General features: G+C 42.2%; 2 protein-coding genes across 2 annotated transcripts; one reads left to right on the forward strand and one right to left on the reverse strand.

Annotated features, from left to right (window-relative positions):
- Positions 1-137: 137 nt before the first annotated feature.
- GFM2 (GTP dependent ribosome recycling factor mitochondrial 2) lies at positions 138-14,264 on the reverse strand. The gene is made up of 19 exons (XM_088535622.1): positions 14,184-14,264; positions 12,538-12,583; positions 11,928-12,025; positions 10,713-10,841; positions 10,248-10,333; positions 9,505-9,593; positions 9,213-9,273; positions 8,949-9,128; positions 5,836-5,916; positions 5,207-5,355; positions 4,536-4,676; positions 4,355-4,454; positions 3,333-3,492; positions 3,090-3,166; positions 2,450-2,588; positions 2,084-2,281; positions 894-1,009; positions 485-667; positions 138-317 (listed from the first exon to the last, which is right to left on the reverse strand). The coding sequence occupies exons 1-19, from the start codon at positions 14,242-14,244 to the stop codon at positions 189-191; spliced, it is 2,223 nt and encodes a 740-aa protein (XP_088391748.1). The 5' UTR covers positions 14,245-14,264; the 3' UTR covers positions 138-188.
- Positions 14,265-14,885: 621 nt separating this feature from the next.
- On the forward strand, positions 14,886-19,638 carry NSA2 (NSA2 ribosome biogenesis factor). Its single transcript, XM_010223496.2, has 6 exons — positions 14,886-14,915; positions 16,151-16,431; positions 17,042-17,192; positions 17,518-17,697; positions 18,546-18,738; positions 19,363-19,638. Exons 1-6 carry the CDS (start codon positions 14,886-14,888, stop codon positions 19,428-19,430), a joined length of 903 nt encoding a protein of 300 aa, XP_010221798.2. The 3' UTR covers positions 19,431-19,638.
- The last annotated feature ends 1,525 nt before the right edge of the window (positions 19,639-21,163 follow it).

Genomic DNA, 21,163 nt, shown 5'->3' on the forward strand with positions numbered 1-21,163 from the left:
GCCAAGTCCACTCGCACTTCTCCTTGTCTCAGGCACAGTCCCTTGCTAAGTCAGAAGCACAGTCTGCTCCTCTAGTGTTACTTTCTCATTTACCAGAGCCAGGTGGTCACAGAACAGACCAGTGCAGCTAAACAGTTTGCTGAAAATATTTAATAGGAAGGACAGAACCTTTTCTTTGTATGAAGTGATCATACCAGCCCTCTCGTCCTCTGGAGAAGCACTCTTTGCTCATGGCTGTTGAGGGCTTGATAGCTGGCCAGCTCCAAAGTGAAGGTTGCTGAGCCGGATGTTAGGGAACGCAGAACCGTTGAGTAGCCCTGGACAAAATACAGAACATGTATGAAAATACTGACTAGCAACAGTCAATTTAGGATACAGGAAAGATTAGTAAGCACAAAAAGCTGTTTAGTCGGAGAGAGCAAGTATACTGCAACACTCTGATAAGTTTTTTCCCTTTTCTGCCATTTACAAGATAAGCACCTACCATTGTTTCTGCTAGAGGAATAGCAGCAACTACAACTCTGTTATCTTGACGACTCTGGATTTCCTGAATGCTGCCTCTCCGCTGCGCGAGGTCAGCAAGGGCTGCGCTGAGATGATCTTCACTCACGGTGATTTCTAGGTTCATCAGAGGCTCCAGTATTTGTATGCTGGCTTTTTTCAAAGCCTATGTGAAAGAGGGGAAAGGAGTCCGTCTGACTCCTTTTTAGGAACAAATACACAAAGGTAATACATACTTAACACTCCTCCCAAATTCTCCGCTCCCAAGTTAAGGTCCCCAGCAAGAGCATTGGGCTCTCCAAAAAGAGCCATTGGCAGGTACGATACATGCCTGGTTTTCTAGGAGTACCTCATGGCCCCGAGCTTTAGGAGAGTCCCCAGTTTTGTGATACCTTTTGCATACAACGGGAAACACAAGCTGATATCATTGTATGGGAGGTGTCAGGATGCACCGTCAGTGACTGCACGGTCACTTCTATATCCTGAACTGGGAATCCCAGCAAGGGTCCTAAAAAGAAAAAAATAAGTAATTGTTTTTCATAATACGAAGACATGGGAAAAAAAAAAACAGTTTCAGGATTCATTTGTAGCTCCCGACTTTCTTCTTTACCTTCTCATTTGACCTCCCTCTCTACAAGGGCACGACCATTTCTCTCCTTGCTTACTTCTATAATTTATCATCTAACTTTGCTACAAGAGACAAGGGAATGCAGAGCCATATGTTTGTACTTTCAAAAACATAGCTAATGATTTTCAGCACCAACATTCCTGACTTCATTCACCCTTAACCCTGTTCCTAAAAGCAAAACCTTACAAAAGAAAAAAGAAATTATACTGGGACTGTGAAGAAGGCTCATAGGCAAGCTTTGAGGAGCAGAGACTCATTCCATAGCTAGAGAGGAGAGATGCTTTCCAGTTGAACAAAGCAACAGTTATTTGGCCGCAAGTTAGTTAATATATATATTATTATAAGAAATAAATATATATATATATTTACTTGTGGCCAAATATATATTAAACATATATATATTTAATAAATATAAAATATTTTAAAAATAATTAAAAGATGATCATAAGATATATATATATATTTAAATAAATAGATTTTAAATTGAAAGTACAGTTTAGTCCTACACAGTCTAAATTTTACAATTATGGTGGAAATATGGAACAAATTTGAAAATTGGAAAAAACATCCATAACTAATAGAAGTGTGATATTTACAAGCTGGCCTTCTAAGCCAGTTCCACAGCATCACTCTGATTTACTGGACAGCATAAAGTGAAGATCTTCTCTGTTACACCGGAATTATAAAGAAAAAACCAACAAGAAACAGCAAAACCAAGAGTGCTGCTGGGTTAGAGTCAAGCTGAAAGCATGCTGCCTTCCATTACCAGCACAGGAAAAGGGCTGTTCTGCGATTTTTGTAGCTAAGGAAATTCTGTATTTTCATTTGGGTCTGTGATATTAAAAGGTAATGTCTTTTAGTTTGCAAGTTAACCAGGAATGCTTCCTCCAAGAAAGCTGTTAAATGAGTTCCTACAGAGAAGTTAGGAAAAGGCAGCTGTAGCCCATCCGCTACCTTGGATGCAGGAATTAGCGATGCCGTTTTCCACGGCGCCCCGCAGCTCCGCGGGGAGCAGCTCAGCGACGCTCGCCGCGTACTCGATGGCGGGGGCCCCTGCCGCTCGCTGCCCCGCGGGGCCCGCGCGCCCCGGCCTCACCTCCAGCTCCACGCTCACGCAGTGCCGCTTATCTCCGACTGTTTTGTCCAAAGTATCTATGGGAAAAAAGCAAGATTCTGAAAAAAGAAAAAAGCTACTGCACCAAACGATTAATCTGAAAGCTGCTCAAAGTAATTAAGAATAATAATTAAGCATAAAGATCATTTCAAATAAAGCAGACTGCAAAGCCAGAACAAAATATTCCTTCTATTCAGTCATTCTACCTGCAGCCTGGGCAGCATTTAGGATGGTTTCTCTGTATGCTACTTGAAGAGGTCCCAAATAAGTGTCAATTCCATATTCTCGTTTGATTCGGTCATGAATAATCTCTATGTGTAGCTCTCCCATGCCGCACAGAACAGTCTAGTGAGAACAGAGAGGTGGGACATACAAAGCTCAGTTTTAATGCAGACTGTTTAAGTAATGATGACTTGCAGGTTTTCCACAGCCTCTAGAAAAGATTCCAAAATTCTAAGAAGCTTCTTCACAGATACGAAAACAGATGTGATATTGATATAAATCTCCTGACTCAAACCTGTGTATAGGAGATGGTGATTATTGCTACTATACCCACTACAGAAAAGGATGTATACTATCAGCTTCAGTATTACACCTTTCACACTTTCCTAAATTCAAAAAAGATTGTCAAAAACATTCACTGCAGAATACAGGACATTATTATCTTATGCTCTGCATAAGTGCCCAAGGCATCACTTCAGTTTGTTCTGATGCAAAGAATTCTGTACATTTTCAGACCCTTTTTAATTCAAAAAAAATCTCAATATTACATGAAGCAACTGAAGGGTGCTTCATGCCCCCAAAAGGGCATTTAATTATAAGGTAAGAATAGAAGATTTAACTTACTTGTCCTGTGTCAGGATCCAGCTTCACTTTTAAGCTTGGATCTTCACGTTGAAGGCAGTTCAGCGCGTTATCCAAGTCTACATAAACACCAAACACAGTCACAGTTACATTCTGGAATACATCATTCCTGTGCCAGACACCCCAAGGGCCTTTCCAGATCCCCCGGGGGTCACACAAACGTGCACAGGGCGCAGGCAGCAGCGAGGCGCACGGCTCCGGGCGCAGCGCCGGCCCAGGCTCTACCTTGCTGCTTGGCCGCGGAGGGCGGCTCGATGGTGCAGAAGAAGACGGGCTCGGGGACGTCGACGCCGGCCAGCAGAAGGCTCCCCGCTTCCCTCCCGGCCCGGCGCGCTGCCGCCTCGGCCGAGGCCTTCGAGGACACTATGGTATCTCCAGTGGCGCTCTGTACATCCAGCCCGGCGACCACAGAGCGGGAAAGGAGGGAAAAAAAGCAACTGATGTTACTCCTTCCTCAGTACTGGTTGTCCTGAATTCCCCTTACTTGTAAATAGGTACTTCAACTTCTCCCTTTGAATACTTAAAATGATTCTGAAGAGGAGGAAAAAAATTTGCCCAACTTTAGACTACTTCTCTTCATCAAGCTCATCACATTTTAAATCTACCTTATCACTCGCAATATAAAGGCAGTAGTGGCACTCACAAAAGGCAGTACTGGCAAAGGAAAAGTTGCCTCTGCATTTCAAAATCGGTTACAGTTAAGAACTATGCAAATTCTATTCTATTCTGTTCAAACATGGAAACAGAGGATTAGTAAAGTATCCAATAGACCCATGAAACTGCAACATGTTTACTGTTCATTTGGGGTAGCATAGTTGCAGCATCACCCTCTTTGCCACGTGAGGTCTCCCCATGGCATTATGTTGCACTGGTATTGTAAGAGTTTCAGTGTGAACAGAAGATTGGAACCCTGCTAGAACTGTTTGAATTTTCAGCCCTTCCCGCCTAACCTCCCCATCTCCCTAGGTAAATCACTGACACTGGCACATTGTAATTTTTCATTCTTGGAGAAGTACTCCAAATAAAGTCTACATATGTGGGAACAGTCAACACGAAAAAGCACCCACACTCGAGACAAAATATCATAGAAGTGGAAAGTACAGTACAGAAACAAGCTTCATGGTCCTGAGCAAGCTGATCTAGCGGAACCTGCATGACCAGTGAAAACAGACCAGAGGATCTCCAGAGGCCTCTTCCAACGCCAACAATAGTCTGAGATACCTTCTAGGATCATTTTTGCCCTTTACCTGTTTTAACCCAACTGTAAGGGCAATGTTCCCAGCCATGAGAGAGGGTATTTCAACTTGCTGATCAGCAAAAGGCAGGAGCAGCCGGCTCATTCGCTCTCTGCAAATGAAATTCTTGAATTACTCATTACTTCAGTAGACACTCCAAGGCTGCAATAAACTATACCCGCCTCCTACTCACGTGCAACTTTTGTTAATGTTATACACAGCTGACTGAGGCTTCATTGCACCTGAATAAATACGAATGAAAACTAGCGGCCCACGACGTTTATCATGGAGAACTTTAAACGCAAGGGCACACAGGTCATCGTTGTACCACTTTCTGCAGAGTAAAGGCACAACAAAAAGAAAATGGGTAAGATTAAACCACTTCAAACACAGATTTACCCAAATTTCCACTTATTTAAGATGCTCTAGGTTTCTTAGTTTTAGTATTTATAACAGGAGATTTTTAAAAAACGTAACTTATACAAGTATATTAATCTAAGATGTTCCAGCTACAGCAGAAGAGTTGCACACTGAGGTGCATGTGACTCAGTCAGTACTAGATAGAATCCCCAGGCCCCAACTGTGTCTCCTCTGATTAAAAACTGAAAAGACATTAAAACTCTAAAATGCAAGTCTGCTCGCAGGAGATAAATGCAGACATTTTCAGAAGCACTGGCCAAAACAGGCTCAGGACTCAAGTACTGTTTTATTCTACACATCTTGACTGCTTTTCAAAACCCCAAGTTAGTAAATACTTGTGAAGATTTTTTTTTCTGTTAAAAATCACTTTTCCGTTTTCTCCCTTTCTGCCTTCCTGCTCGCTCCTCCCCGCGCGACGCGGCGCTGCCGCTCGCCGTCACTCACGGGAAGCCGTCGGGGCGCTCGCTGGGCGCGGGCAGGTAGGCAGCGACGGCGTCGAGCAGGGGCTGCACCCCCTTGTTCCGCAGGGCGCTGCCGCAGAGCACGGGCACCGCCGCCCGAGCCAGCGTCACCCTGCGCACCGCAGCCTGCAACTGCACACAAAAGGACACTCACATTACGCCTCCCGTGCAGACCCATATTTACTCAGCAACACAGGTCCAACCAATTCATAGGGTGACATGTTATTTTTGCTAGTGAGACTCACTAGCTCGGGCACAATTTGGCCTCACGCCACCTGGAAACTCTATTCACCCTTCCCTTTTAGCAGCCAAACGTTCCATAAACATTTCCGTAACAAGTGCGCCAGCCTTTTACAGTTGTGACCGAGACATTTAAGAGCCACAGTCACTGTATTATCAGATAAAGTTCATATTATACTTGAATATACTTTCTCCTAAGCTTGCAGTACTTCAGAATCACCACAAAAGCTGATGTGACTTTTCTGTTGATTGAAAAAAAATGCATATTTGCAAAATCTTAAAAAAACACAAAAACAAAACAAATAAAAATACACAGTGCTCTTCAGAGTGATAGTTAATAAAATTATTCCTAACTCAAGCTAAAAAAATTACCTTGTCAGCTGGCAGCAGGTCAAAATTTTCACTATATTCTCCTAGAACCAATTCAGCAAATTCATCATCCAGATCTGCAACCTTCAGGAGAATATTTCTATGTTATTATTTAGCATATATCAGTTTCACACATAAGTCATCAATCTTGGTTATACAGGATATGACTCATTGGAGCAGGAAGTAAGTCTTTAAACGTATCAGAGATAAAAATTCAAACCACATGATGATCAACACACCCCAAACCTCAAATTTCAACCCACCTATTATAATTCCTTTTTGCAGCCTCAGAAAGGTTATTAGACTTTTTACTTTTACATAGAGCAACAATACCCTTATATTTGGGAATTTGTTTCTTTAAAAGCAAAAATATTTTACTAATCTTCTACTCACTTAATTGCAAGCAAAGCATGTTGAATGAGGTACATATATCAATTGCATTTTACTTGCCAACAAATGCCAACTAGGACATACTTTTTCAGTGCTTCCTAGGGTTTAAACACTTTTAGAGTATTTTTGCAAAATGAAGAAGGGGAAAAAAAAGAGCTGAACCTTTAGTGACTCAGACAATCACCCAAAAGAAGGCTTAAAGGGCAGATGGGGGAAAAATTCCTTCATCAAGTTGCTATTGGACAAAAACATCAGAGGGAAAGATCATGCTTGTGCTTCTCCTCTGAAACCGAAAAAAAAAACCTGCAGCAAAGAAGTGACAGCAACGAAGATTTTGACTTCAAATGTGTTTCGAATCTATGAACCAAGCAGAATTTGAAGGAAGAAGTGAACAGGCCACCAGACAGAGCTGAAGAAAAACAACGAACCACAGAAGCTCTCAGGGAATTTTGCCTTCTTCATGTGACGAGGCTGCAGGGGGAAGAGCTCATCTGGGGACAGTTCAACAGCCACAACGTGCTGCTCTCTAGGCCTGTCCTCTCGCGCTGCCCTTGAGCACCACAGACCCACTGCACACAGGGGCCCTGCCCTCCCCCTGCCCACGGCGACAGCAACCCAGCAAGGAAGGTCAGCAACTAGATCAGCAACTAGAAGTCTTAGAAACAGGGAAACAGGGAAAACATGAAATACAAAGGAGGGCATTCCTTCAGCTGCAAGCACCTGCTATTCAAGCTACTGAACTTTATAGTATTTCTAGCAAGAATATATATAGGGGATATATGGTTTAAAATACCATTTACGTGGTATAAAAAAACTATATATGGGATATATAGGTTTTAGTTGGATAGGAAATATAACGGGCAAATATTTTAGAAAGACAAGTCATCTCAGTTGTCAGACTGTTGGGCCACCCCTTCCTGTTTCGGGAACGGACCACAAACTCAAGAAAAATATGCTGTTCTTACGTAGCTTTCTATCTGACAGGAAATTTCTTCAGAGTCATACCCATTTAAAGCCTAGAAATTTTGAAAACCAGAATATGCACATTTTTTTTGAACTCTGAGACTCTAAAAAATAGATTTCATCAACTCTGATGTTTCAAAGCAAACTAGTAAAAGTCCAGCATCATCTGATTAGGCACTTTTGTGTCATTCAAGGCATCATAATCTTGAAACTTCACATATTTTTACTTCTAAAAATACACATTCAATATAAACTCTATTACAGTCTTTTTCTTACAAGTAACATAGAAATCAAAAGGCGGTTTTTTGGTCCTTACTTGGAGAGAAAATTTGCTTCAAATCATCCAAGTAAAACTATCCCTTGCAATATCTTTATATAAATTAGTCAAAGTAGAACAAGACCTTAAAATGCAAGCTGAGAAGGAAAGCACTCTGGATGAGCAATTTATTCCTTATTTCCATTGCTCTTTCAGGCATCTCTTCTTGTGAACAGTCTTAACTGTGCAAATATCATTAAGACTTTAGTTCTAGATCAAGTTTCTGTTACACTGTCTTAGCTCCAGAGTATGACAATATGGGAAAGAAACATTTACATTGTTCTATCCTCATGTCTACCACAGATTTTTTGGATGAAGCTAGAATGAGGTATTCATTCAGCTGCCTCTCACACAGCACCCAGCGCCCTTTTAACAGCTGGGGGCTCCCCTTGCCCAACAAGGCAAGGACATGCTGCGTCAGATCTGCCCGGGCCCATGTGAAGTCTCAAGCGTATTCCAGCTTCCGTACAAGCCTGTACAAGTAGTGTCTGTATTTACAATTTGCTATTTATAAGGCAGGGAGCGTTTCCTATTTTACACATATTGTGCAGTCAGACAGCCCAATGATGCATAAAACAGCGAGTTTTGCCACTTTTTTTTTTAAGGGCATTAAGTGTCTTTGACAAGTGGAAAGTAAATGAAGAAAATGTGAAATTGGTTCAACAATGACAGATACAGAATTTTGCACCTGGGACAGAAGAACACCTCGCATTGGGTACAGACTTGGAATCAGCTGGCTAGGAAGCAGCTCTGCAGAGGAGCAGAGGGTCTGGTGGACAAGTGGCTCTGCCTGCTGTGGTGAAAGGTAACTGCCCTCTGGCACAGCCCGCAGAGGAGGGAAAGGTTCAGTGCCCTCTACTGAGCACATGTGAGTACAGCAAAATACTGACTGTGGTTTTAGGTTCCCTAGTACAAGACAGATTGACAAACTGCAAAGAGATACAAGGGAGACTAGACTGCAGAAAGCCATTGAGGCAGTGAGCACTGCAGCGCTCACCTGGAGCACAGGAGAGAGGGGTTTGTCCAGCCTGAAAAAGAGAAATGCCTAAGGGAGGACCTAAGAGCTGTCCTCTAATATCTGAAGAGATTGTGGTGGATCTGTTCCAGAAAAAAAAAAAAAAAAGAGACAGACACAGATTCTTTTCAGAATAGCACAAGTAAAGGACAGGAGACACTCAGAGACTGCAACACAGGAGATGCCAGTTAGAAATGAAGGGTAGTCAAGTATTTGGATTTGCTGCCTAGAGAGGCTGTGGAATCTCCATTCTGGGAGACTTTGAAAATTTGACTGTACAGGGTCCTGAGCAACCTGGTCTCATTCTGACATCAGACCTGCTTTGAGCAGGACATGGGACTAAACACCTCCAGAGGTGTATCCCAACCTGTTTTTTCCTACAATTCTAAATAATATTTTTAAATACATAATATATTTACTTTAGAACTTTACTTGTTCTATTAAGGCATTTCTGGCATCCTGGACTTCATGGAACAAGTTTGGATCATCAGCCTCCAGCAATGGCTTTTGCTCAAAATTTTTTCCATCATCCACGCCGGATTTCCAAATAATTCGTTCCTTAGTCAGAACATCAACCAGTCCTCTGAAGGTTTTTGCCTCCCCTATGGGCAACTGCAAATAGAACAGAAATTTTAGACAACAACAAAATATTAAGAAAGGAGTTCATAAAGAAGATCATAAAATTTCCAAGCTTACCTGCAAAAGCAAAGGTTTTGTCTTCAACTTTTGTTTGATGCTCTCAACAGCGTTTGTAAAACTGGAGTAAAATAACAGAATTTAAAAATTACCTAAAATGTAATGATAGTCAATTAGGTTTACCATTCCTGTTCACAGTAAAAATTGCTGCCAAAATTACACAAAAATATGTATCTGTGTAATCAAAAAAGATGTGCATTTAAGTATTAAAATAATTGGTTTGCTAACTAACAGAACATACTTAATTTGACAGATTGTCTTATAAGGTCTTTAACAACAACTAAAGTTTTACCTTGCCCCATTTTTGTCCATCTTGTTTAAAAAGCAAATTCGTGGTATCCGATGCTTGTCTGCTTGTCTCCACACTGTCAGAGTTTGGGCCTAAAGCAAAGGAAAAACAATAGTGCTGACAGTTGAACCACAGCTTCCCCAATATGAGATATCACGTTTCTTGCTAAACAAAGCAACTAACACTGATCAGCAATTCTCCCATCCTTTCCATACAGCAAAGGACATGCCATGGAACACTGCGCTTTCAAAACAGGTAACTTTTCTCCAGAACTGCTAGAGCATCTCACGTTACAAACTCATACTCCAGCCTGCCACCCGCTTCTTTGCAAGATGGCCCAAGGGATGTATTAACACACTCCAGTGGGGAAGCTGAAATGCTGGCTGAAAGCGATTAACTTTCTACACGAAATTTGATAGTAAGAAGTGAGCAGATTTCAATTCTTCCCGCTGGTGAAGCTAGCCGGGAATATTCATCTCAATCTAAAACTGGGTGGAGGGAGAACTGGGGAAATGACACCGGATACACACCCCCAGCTCCTGGAGAGAATGAGAATGTCACTTGTTTGCTCCTTATTACCATGGAAATTTCTGCACCCCACAGGACTTAGGCTGAGCTCAGAAGCTGAGCACTTTAATTTCACTCAAAACACGAACAGCACAGTGACATCTCTATATCATTTTTATTTCAGGCTTTTTTAAGCTGAAGAACGTAAGAACGTAAGAAATTCTACTAGACATTTTTACCTCAACACCAGCTGAAGCATCAAACACTGCTACGGCTCCATCCAGGACTCTCAAGCAACGCTCAACTTCCACTGTGAAGTCCACATGTCCTGAAAAACAGTTTTTATTTTGCACTGTCATGATTCAAACAGGCAACATCAACAGATCATTACATTTTTTTTACCATGCCAAAAAAACTGTCTTCACCTTCAGAAAAATACACTCATCAGGCATTGAAACACACAGGACAGTTACACTGCAATCCCAAAACTGAAAGCAATTTAGTGTGGAAATATTTGAGAAATCAGCTTGCATCAGGCACCAGAAAACAATTTGTCAAAAATGAACAGAGCTCAGTATAGGCTTATTTACCACAGTAATTCAACCAATTAAATATCATACCATATCTTAAAACCAAGACTTATACCTTGTGACACTCCACCTCATCTACACTCTCCTAATAATGCGGGTACTCCTACAATGCAGTACCTGGGGTGTCAATCAGGTTGATTCTATAGTCCTTCCAGTCAAAAGTAACAGCAGCAGACTGAATGGTAATACCGCGCTCCCGCTCCTGTACCATGAAATCTGTCACTGTATCCCCATCATCAACATCTGTGAACAGAAATCAGGGAAACAGATGAGTAAATAAATGAAAAAATGAGTTGTTTTCGAGTAAAGATCATGGGGGAAAATTTGAAATAATTGTCCCTTGTGCATATGAACAAGCTATGAAAACTATCACATTTTCAGAGAAAGACAATATCACCATTAAAAAAATAGCTGTACTTACTTGTATGGATCTTGACATTTTAGAAATTAATAATTAAAGGTTGATCAAGTTAAATTAAAACTAAAGATCAAGTTAATTAAGAGTTACTTTTTCTCCTTAATAAAAGAGGAACCATCCTCACATTTCCAAACGACTAAGCCATCAAGTTCAGCCACTGCACAGACCCAATGTCTAACACTTTCATGCACAGTAGAGAACAGGGAGCTCAACATAAAAGGTTAAAAGACAGCACAACTAGAGACTGCTGCGACTCTTGAGTCTGAGAGTGAATTCCTTCAAGGACTGAAGAGACTGCAAGGGATCTAAATTTATCATTTTTCCCTGACAATAATAACACACTACAGCCCAGCTCAGTCTCACTCCTGATAGGGTTTACAAAGATCTACCATAATTGTTTTAGTGAGGAGTTTTACTCTGTGCTACAGAGTAAGCAATGTGTTTCAAAATAAATGGACGCTCTTCTGTTAATCAGGTTTCTTTTCAGAATCACAGAATGGATGAGGTTGGCAGGGACCTCTGTAGATCATCTACTCCAACCCCCCTACTCAAGCAAGGACACCTGGAGCACGTGGCACAGGGTCAGATCCAGGCAGGATTTTTTTCCACTTCAAAAGAAAGCAGGAAAAAGCTTTTCCAGAATAGCCAATGACCAACACATAAAAGCTGAAGAAACGTTAACTGTTAAACAAATAATAGTGCATTAAAACTCAACAACAACAAAACAAAATTGTTTTCTCTAAAGTTACAAGTGCCTTTGAGTCCATTATTTCAATTATAGCACAGTGCGACTTTGAAACACCTGGCTTTGATGAAAAATACTCCAACAGTTGCTTCTAACCACACTGCATGTGATTGTGTATTACATTCAAATCTCTCAGAGATACTGATATACCAGAAGTAATTCTAACCTCCAAGTGTTCTTATGTATCCAGAATAATACAGCATTCTCTCCGTCGTTGTAGTTTTCCCTGCATCAATGTGGGCCATGATGCCAATGTTACGGATTCTGCATAAAGCAAAACATTCCCTTTAATGTGGTAACTTGTCATTCAGCGACATTGCTATCTGAAGGACCATTCATAGTCACCAAGAACAGCATCAAGAACATCGAGATGAGCAAAATTTTTTTTCTCTTGCACAACACATTCTGATACTGAAGTATAACAGCATTCAAGTGGTGGATTTTCTCTAAATTGGTAATAGTCAGACTTTTGGAATAAGCTTCCACACTTCAACTCTGTAGTAGTTTGGCCTCACTCTGCACTGAACTCCCCCACACACTCAGTGACTCTCATCTTCTCCCTAAAAGCACAATTCTAGTTCTGATAACGTAATGTAAAATTCCCATTTTTCAAGTCTGAGAACTCCAACTTTAACAATTGCTCTGTACCGAAATGTCAGAAAAGGAGAAGTGAGAAATACTAATTGTAATTTAGAACAAACAACATATTCTGCAGTAACCCAGGATCGATTGCATTGCTGTCTGTTACATGGGGAAAACAGGTCACCAGGACTTACCTGGATATATCAGGGTTAACCACAGAACGTAGAGACTTAACATCTTCTGGAAAACAGAAAGAACAAAATAAAAATAACATAAAGATTTGCCATACTGACCTTCATGTAGGGATAACAGATTTTAGCAAAATTAAATAAATTTAATAATACTAGAAAGCCTTTCTGAAGATTCAGATGGAGCCAAAATTCAAAACAATCCTAATAATGCAATCATCTTCCAAGATGTGTGCTGCCTCACCAAAAGAAAAGTATATACAGAAAAAGAAGCTCTTCAAAGAGATGTAACTCAGAAGCAGTAGGACAAAATCAACAAAAAAAGGTATTATCACCATGGTCATATCTTACTCTGCAGAAGTGATACCAAGTGACACCATAGTTTATGACAATCATGACACATTCATTTGAACTAGGTATTAAGTAACGTATTTCAGAAATGATTTCTCCTTTAAACACTAAGGATAGGTGGCATATTTCTTGGGATGAAGATATAAACTCACTCAGCTTAAGAAAAGGTGGGTTATAAGAGCTTTAAATTCATATTTTACTGAAAGACATTTTCTTTCTCACACAATATTTAACTCGAAAATAAATTGCAAAACTAAATAGTTATGAAACTAATCTCTAATTCACCTAAGCCACCAAAATTCTGTTTAAGTTCCTCATTTTTCTAACATGTCTTTCTGTTTTAATTTATCTTTGGTTACGACAGACAAAATTCAACAACACTTAAACTAACATTCCCTCACCATCTTCAAATCATCCTTTTTATCACAGGTAACATACAAAGAGTACACATTAAGGTATCTGATGGGGAGAAAAGCTGAAGGTGGCAGGCTCAGAATTCACCAAGGAAAAGCTTCAAATAAAAACTCTAACTAACACTGCTATTTTTTTTCTCCAGTTGCTAAAATAAATCAACTGTCAAGAGTATTTTGCAGATTTCCTTCTTAAGCTATCGTATCTTCTTGTGAAGCTCTGCATGACACCCTGAGGTATTCGAACAGCAAATCTGGACATTAATGCATCATGCAGGGATGTTACATAGACAACTACACAAAAACAGTAACCTACAGCAACATGGATTACGATGCCACTAGGAACAAAACAGAGGAAATCCTCTCAGATACACGACTGCAGATTAAGAGTTTTGTCAACACATGCAGCGATGCATCCATAAACACAGTTTATGGTAGATGTTGGCTACCTACCTATGATCACTCTCTTCTTACAGTTACTTAACGCTTCCTTTTCTTCAATGAGAAATTCCCATCTATCTCCTTGCCCAGCATGCTGGCCACCCTCAATTCCTTGACCACAAACTAACACTTCCGGCAACTGGGCATAAGTTCTCACACACTTGATGTGTACGACCTGATTTCTTATCCATCTATGTGTTCTGACATTTTATTTCCTAAAGCCTTCATACCATGTGCCTACTGTGAAAAAGTCATCTATATGTAAGACATTTCTTCCACCCCTGAACATTTAATCTGCTTTGCTAGTGTTTTGTACACCAAACTTAAAAAAAAAATTAAAATAATGTAACAAAACACAGTATAGGAAGCACTCTTACTAATTTTAGAGTGAGTGCTACCACTACTAGCCCATAAACTAAATAAAATAAGAAAACAATTTTAAAGTTGTACCTGGCAGGGTACTGTAGCTTCTCTGACGGAAGTTCTGCTCTGTCAGACTTAAGATTTTCATCCTTTTCTTCCAGAAACGCATACACTTAACAGGAAAAAAAAATCATGCAGAGAATTTATTATTATTATTGTTATGATTACTTTCTACAAAAAAAAAGCAGATATGAAAAAATCTGCAGGAACAGAACTGTTGTTTGCTATTCACAAAAACTCAAATTGCCACTTACTTGGAAATAGGAGCATAAAGACAATAGCACCAAAGTTCAAACCCAGTCCAACCCCGATACATAAAAGTCTATTAGGAATTTATGAAAATATCAATATAAGTGGTCAACAGCTACAGTATTCTAACACATCTAGGTATTTAAACTACATTCGTTTAAAGTGAAAAACACTAAGTGACCAAAATCATAGGCAATGAAAAAAATAGCTTACAAAAATGTTACAAATAGTTTCCAGGTTGACTTGTATGAAGCTGGAGTATAACAGAAAATAAACTATGTAGTTTATTCAGACACCCTGTTTAATTTGAAGTCAAGACAAAAAAAATGCTTATTCACAGTAAACTAAGCATAACTTTTATTTCCCGCGAGAGTCTCCAAACCTGGGGGACGTTTACCTCACTGCGCAAACGTGATGAATTCGGAACGTGTGCTGCGAAGCTCCTTGTAACCCTCAGCATTGCGGCTCCCATGGCTGAGGATGCTCCTTGCCAAGACAAACAGACGCTGGGTAAGATGCTTACCACCGCGAGCAGACAGCGCTTCCGTACAGCAACACGAACGCGCACACGCACACGTGCACACGCACACACATGCGCACACGCACGCACACATGCACGGGTGCACGCACACAGCAACACACGCACACATACACACGCGCACAGCAACACGCACAGCAACACACACACATGTGCACACACACGCGTACACACACGCGCACGCGGCAACACACATGCACAGTAACATGCACACACATATACGCACACACAGGCACACACACACGCACACACAGGCACACACACACACACAGGCACACACACGTGCATACACGCACATGTACACACACACAGGGACGCACACACGCACATGCGCACACATGCACGCACACACACACCATACACACACACACACACAGGCGCTCACACACACATGCACACACAGGCACACACATACAAGTATACACAGGTGCGCACACACGGGCACGCTCACACACATACACACATACACACAGGCATGCACACGCACGCACACGCAAGGAGACCAAGAAACTCGCTTCCACGTTACCCCTTTCAGGTCGTCCTTGCCGGTCACCGTTCTGCCACTCCGGTAATGGTCGAGCCGAGCCGGGCCGAGCCGAGCCGAGCCGGGCCGAGCCGAGCCGGGCCGGGCCGAGCCGAGCCGAGCCGAGCCGAGCCGAGCCGAGCCGGGCCTCGCGGCCTCCCCGGAAGCCCCCGCGGTGCCTCCCGGCTCGGAGGCCCTCCCGCCCCTGAGCGCTCCACACTCCCAGGGTGCCCTGCGCCGGCGGAACAGGGCGCGCTGCGCCCTTTCCTGTCCGGGGCCCACCTGCACCTCGCACCCGAGTTCCGGCCCGGGCGAACAGCGAGTACGGGCGTCCAGAAGCACCGCGCGTTCCTCTGCCCTCGGCTTTCTCCTTTCTCAGCGCCTGCTCCCCCCTTCCCGACGGCATGAGGCCTCCGCGGGCGCAGGCAGCCGCCTCTCTCGCGGGCGGAACGCGAGCGCCGGGAGGGAGCGTTCCCAGCCGGGGCCGCTGCGCGGGAGGGACCGGCCTTTCCGCTGCGCGCGAGGAGCGAGGCGGCCGTAGGAGGCCGGAGCCGCCATGGTGGGGAGCGAGCGGACGGCGCGGGGCGGGACGGGGCCCCGGGACGGGCCTGGGGCGGGGGCCCGGGGCGGGGCGGCGGGCCCGGGGCGCAGAGCGGGGCCCGGGGCGGGGGGCCCGGGGCGCAGAGCGGGGCCCGGGGCGGCGGGCCCGGGGCGCAGAGCGGGGCCCGGGGCGGCGGAGCCCGCCGCTCACGGCGCCCGCCGCCCGCCCGCCCGCAGCCTCAGAACGAGCACATCGAGCTGCACCGCAAGCGCCATGGGCGCCGCCTCGACTACCATGAGCGTCGCAGGAAGAAGGAGGGCCGCGAGGCGCACGAGCGCTCCAGGAAGGCCAAAAAGATGATCGGCCTGAAGGCCAAGCTGTACCACAAGCAGCGGCACGCCGAGAAGATCCAGATGAAGAAGACGTGAGTAACGGCCGCGCCGCGAGGGAGGCAGGGAGGGAAGGGGCAGCCAGAGCGGCGCAGGCTGCAGGGTGCTGCCCCCGCCTGCCCTGTGCGCCTGCCCGCCCCAGCAGTAACGGCGACGCCGGTCGGCCGTACAAGCTGAGGTACGCGTTAACTAACCAGCAGTGGGCATTCCTGAAATGCAGCTGTGACAGAAACACAAATCTGAGCACTGAGCTCGTCCTCCAGTGTAAGCTGCCCTATAGAGCTTAAAGAAAAGCATTTTTCCTCAGAAGTTTCTCTCGTGTTCAGGACTTGCAATTAAAAATTAAAAATAGTTACAGCTTTGGTTAACAAAAGGCAGCTATCAGCTCCCAGTGTGCTTGGCTTTGAGAGTTACTGTGCTTGTTTTAAGCTATTCAGTAACTTCTTAGCACGTATTACATACTTCTGTTTTTAAGTATAAACAGGTACTACTTTGATTTGTTAACAAATGCGTTTCTTCAAAATAAGCTCTGATATGCACAGGTTTAAGGTGAAAGGACAGTTTTTCATACTTTTCATCCATGAAAGTACTGTTTTCTGCTGTCAATACTGAGTGGGATTTTTAAAAGTCTTTCTTTTCTTGCAGCATTAAAATGCACGAAAAGAGAAATACAAAGGAAAAGAATGACGAGAAAACACCTAAAGGAGCCGTACCAGCCTACCTGCTGGACAGAGAGGGCCAGTCCCGAGCTAAAGTGCTCTCTAACATGATCAAACAGAAGAGAAAAGAAAAAGCTGTAAGTAACTATTAATAAATGTGGGTACTTACTGTTGCTTGTGCTGATGACCACTTTGAATTGTTGATGCTCAGGTGATTCACAGCCTGCAAGCAACGTCTAAATATTGATAGCGTACAAAACTTAAATTTAGTCATTTAGGGCAAAGGAAGCATATGAAATACCTTATCATAAAGCAACTAAACACTAAAACACCTAAACACTAAAGCCACTTTGCTTTAGTTAAATTGTATTTTATTCTTTGTCCCTTTCCATTTACCAGTGCTACATGCATACAAGACTACTTACTGCTGTTTTTTTTCCCTCCCCTTCTCCTTCCCTCTAGGGGAAATGGGAGGTTCCTGTGCCAAAAGTCCGTGCACAAGGAGAAACAGAAGTTTTAAAAGTGATCCGTACAGGAAAGAGAAAGAAGAAGGCCTGGAAGAGAATGGTTACAAAAGTTTGCTTTGTTGGAGATGGCTTTACTAGGAAACCTCCTAAATATGAGCGATTCATTCGACCAATGGTAACGTTCTTGAGACTTAAAGAATGTTTATGAAATTCTTTACTTACTGCTCTGTATCCAGGGGCAAGGAGACTTCTTTTTACTATAACATGCTTGGTTAAACTAATGTATGTTTGAAGAAATCTGAACTTGGCATAGCTTGGGGGCAGGGGTGTTCCCCTGCAGCCATAGCCCTCTCTCTGCGCTGAAATATCTCTTTGCTTTTTGGCCTCAGCTGAGCTTTGACTGCTTGGTAGTGCCCAGGAAATTAGGTTGAACTCTCCAGGACAGCATCTCTTGCTATAAACAGCCACTCCTGTTTCCACACAGGAAAAGGCAAAAGCAGTTGTTGCCCATGGGGTTATTCTCCATTCTTAGTTTGGGAGTTATCTCACACAGAGGCCTTCGGTAGAATTCTGCTGACACAGAGAGGGTTATGGTAAAGCCTCCTTTGCAAAAGGCCTCCAAGTCACTAAAGGAAAAGTGCTGTAAGAGATAGGTGTTTGATATGGTTTGTGAAAGATTTTTCAGATTTACAAGAAGAAAATCTCAAGTCTGAAAACCAGTAAGACTGTAAAATGCTTTACTGTTTCTTCATGGTCAGAATCCATCTATGGTAGCTAGCATTCTTCTTATTCTACTAGTAAAAATAGGCATCCTGAAAATATACGTAAAGAGTTTTATCTCACCTTGTCATCGATCAGGTTTTAACAAGTCTAGCATTGTGTCACAGGTAACACTTTATCTTCTAAGTTTTTGTTATTTCTACTGTCTTAAAATGCATGAAGCTGAGGACATAATATGAAAAAAAATAAATTAATAACAAGAGTTTAAAGTTCTAACATGTTTGAACGTTCCTTATGAAATAGGGCTTACGTTTCAAGAAGGCACATGTGACACATCCTGAACTTAAAGCTACTTTTTGCCTACCTATCCTTGGTGTAAAGAAGAATCCTTCCTCTCCTTTGTATACAACACTGGGTGTAATTACCAAAGGCACTGTCATTGAGGTGAACGTGAGTGAGCTTGGCCTCGTGACCCAGGGAGGCAAAGTCATCTGGGGTAAGTAGTCAAGTGAGCTGTACTGCAGAGCTGGCTTTAAAATTCTAACATTACAGGCAGAGATTTAAGTTGTATGCTATAACTTGTCAGCATTGATCCATTCTTAAATATTAGTTTGGGGCTGTAGTGGAAGCAACAATGGTTGCCAGTTATAGAAATGCAAGCTGCAAATTTTAACGTTAGGCAAAGTTCAGAAAAATGGCTTTACTAACTTGGCTCTGTTTTGTATTAATGAGTGCTGTAAGGCTATAATGACCTAACCCTATGAACTATGAATAGTAACATTAGAGTTTTGGTGGTACTTCAAATCTGAAGCATCTTCACAGGATCAGGCTGACTTGTACTGCAGCCCAAGCCAGCCTCCCTGGCTGACAGAACATGCATTTGAAATGACAGAACATGCAAAACAGCCTGAAAAAAATACTTCAAAAATCTCATTTCCAACTCAGCAAAAACTAGATTCAGATTTTTAAAATGCATTTCTCTTGGAATAGGAGTTTCCTAGACTTTCAAACAAAGCTGTGGATTAAATATGCAAACATGGAAAATTCTATTTTGGCTTATTATGTGCAAATTATTTCAAGCTTTTGTAGATACTTAAATCTAACTCCTTTTTCTTTTTAGGGAAATATGCACAGGTAACAAATAATCCAGAAAATGATGGCTGTATTAATGCAGTGCTACTTGTCTAAATAGCATCTGAGACAAAGTGATGGACACAAGCAAAATCAGTGCAGTTTCAACAAGCTTAAGATCTCTGGAATGTTCAACCAATTCAAGAGCACTGACCCCAACAGGCTGGTGAGGAACTTAAACTTGCCAGACCGACTGCTCAGATTTTTATATTTATTAAGGTTGTTCAGCTGAACACTATCCAAATAAAGTGAAGCAATTCTCATATTTTGGTGATGTGGTGTGGATTTACTTAAATTATCTAGGTGTTTTCACAGTAACAGTTTTTTGGTTAAATTCATAGCATAAATATTCTGCTTACAGTTTTTAATGGGGAGAAGGCAGCTGTTATTTTCCAGGATGGCAAGACTAGGAACCTGCTGCAAGACCTGCAGGTAGAGAAGGCCCATTAACTTGTATTCTGCTTCTGAACAATCAGTACAACTGAATGAAAGCAGCCAAAGTCTTACTGTAGACTGACACGAGAAATTAAACATTCTTAATTTGGTACTTGGCTATATAGTAGTATGTACTCAAAGATAACATCTAACAGTCATTAGAAGGATGATTATTTCTTTCTCATTTTACTTTCCTTTTTTCTCCTTTCTCTATCCATGACTGCAGTGCAGGAAAGTGCAAGTGCTGCTTTGGAGAACAGTTAATAAGTTCAAATTGTAAAGACCAGGTGGTTTTAGGATAATGTGAAATTCAAGAAGGGCATGACAACACTGATACTGCTACTTGTAGCCATGGCAGTTACTTCATTCAGGTTAAGCTGAACTCACAAGCATCAACTGGTCAATGTGTATTAGCTTGCAATCTCTGAAAATAAAAGAAACCAGTGCTGCTTCTAAGTAGGAAGTTATCAGTGGTGCTGTACTTAGAACTGTATCAGCAATCTTCTAGAGATACAAACTCTATCAATCAAAAATTTGCTGATAAACTTAGCACCATCTACTGATACAAATACATACATTCATCTTGTGTTTCTACTCTTAAACAGTTATTTGAAGCCAGAGAGCTTTTAATCACTATTAAAATAATTAAATCATTAATCATTTAATCATTATGAAGTCAAATCATTATGAAGAGTTTTTCCAGTTTTATGAACATTTTTAACTCTCAGTGTTTTAAGGGAAGAGCTTTCAAAGTGTTGAGGTAGTTCAGAAGCTAGAGTGCAAACAGTTGTTTTTTTTTTTTTTTAAACTCATTTTTTTCTGGCCTTTACAGTAATGAAAGTTTTAAGACTAGCACTTGCTATGTCCATGTCATACATACACTAAGCCAGAGAAGGAGGCAGTCTGGCAAATAAAGCAGAATCACAGAATGGTTCCTGCTGGAAAGGACCTGTGGAGATTGTGTTCAGCAGAACATTAGGCTATACAGAGTCAACTGGAGTGGGCTGCTGAGGACGTGGTCCAGTCAGATGCTGAATATCGCCAACGATGGAGACTCCACAACCTCTGGGCAATCGGTTCCAGTTTAAATGGTGAGAGTGTTAATAAAAAATAATAATAAAAAGGGGACTTTTTCCTCAGATTCAAAAAAAAATGGAATTTTTTATTTCAATATATGCCCATTACACCTCTTGTCTTGGCACAAATGAGAAGAATTTGCCCCCATTATCGTTCTGGCTTCCTGTCTGGTATGTATACACACAGCTTTTCACTCCTCCCTCCTCCCCAAACCTTCACTTCTGCAGCTCTCAGCCGCCTCAAAGGAGAAAGACGATTAAAGGGGCTGGAGGATTTGT

Source organism: Tinamus guttatus, unplaced genomic scaffold (assembly GCF_059628265.1).
Source record: "Tinamus guttatus ecotype Peru unplaced genomic scaffold, ASM5962826v1 Tinamus_guttatus_pri_ptg000637l, whole genome shotgun sequence".
Taxonomy (NCBI): domain Eukaryota; kingdom Metazoa; phylum Chordata; class Aves; order Tinamiformes; family Tinamidae; genus Tinamus; species Tinamus guttatus.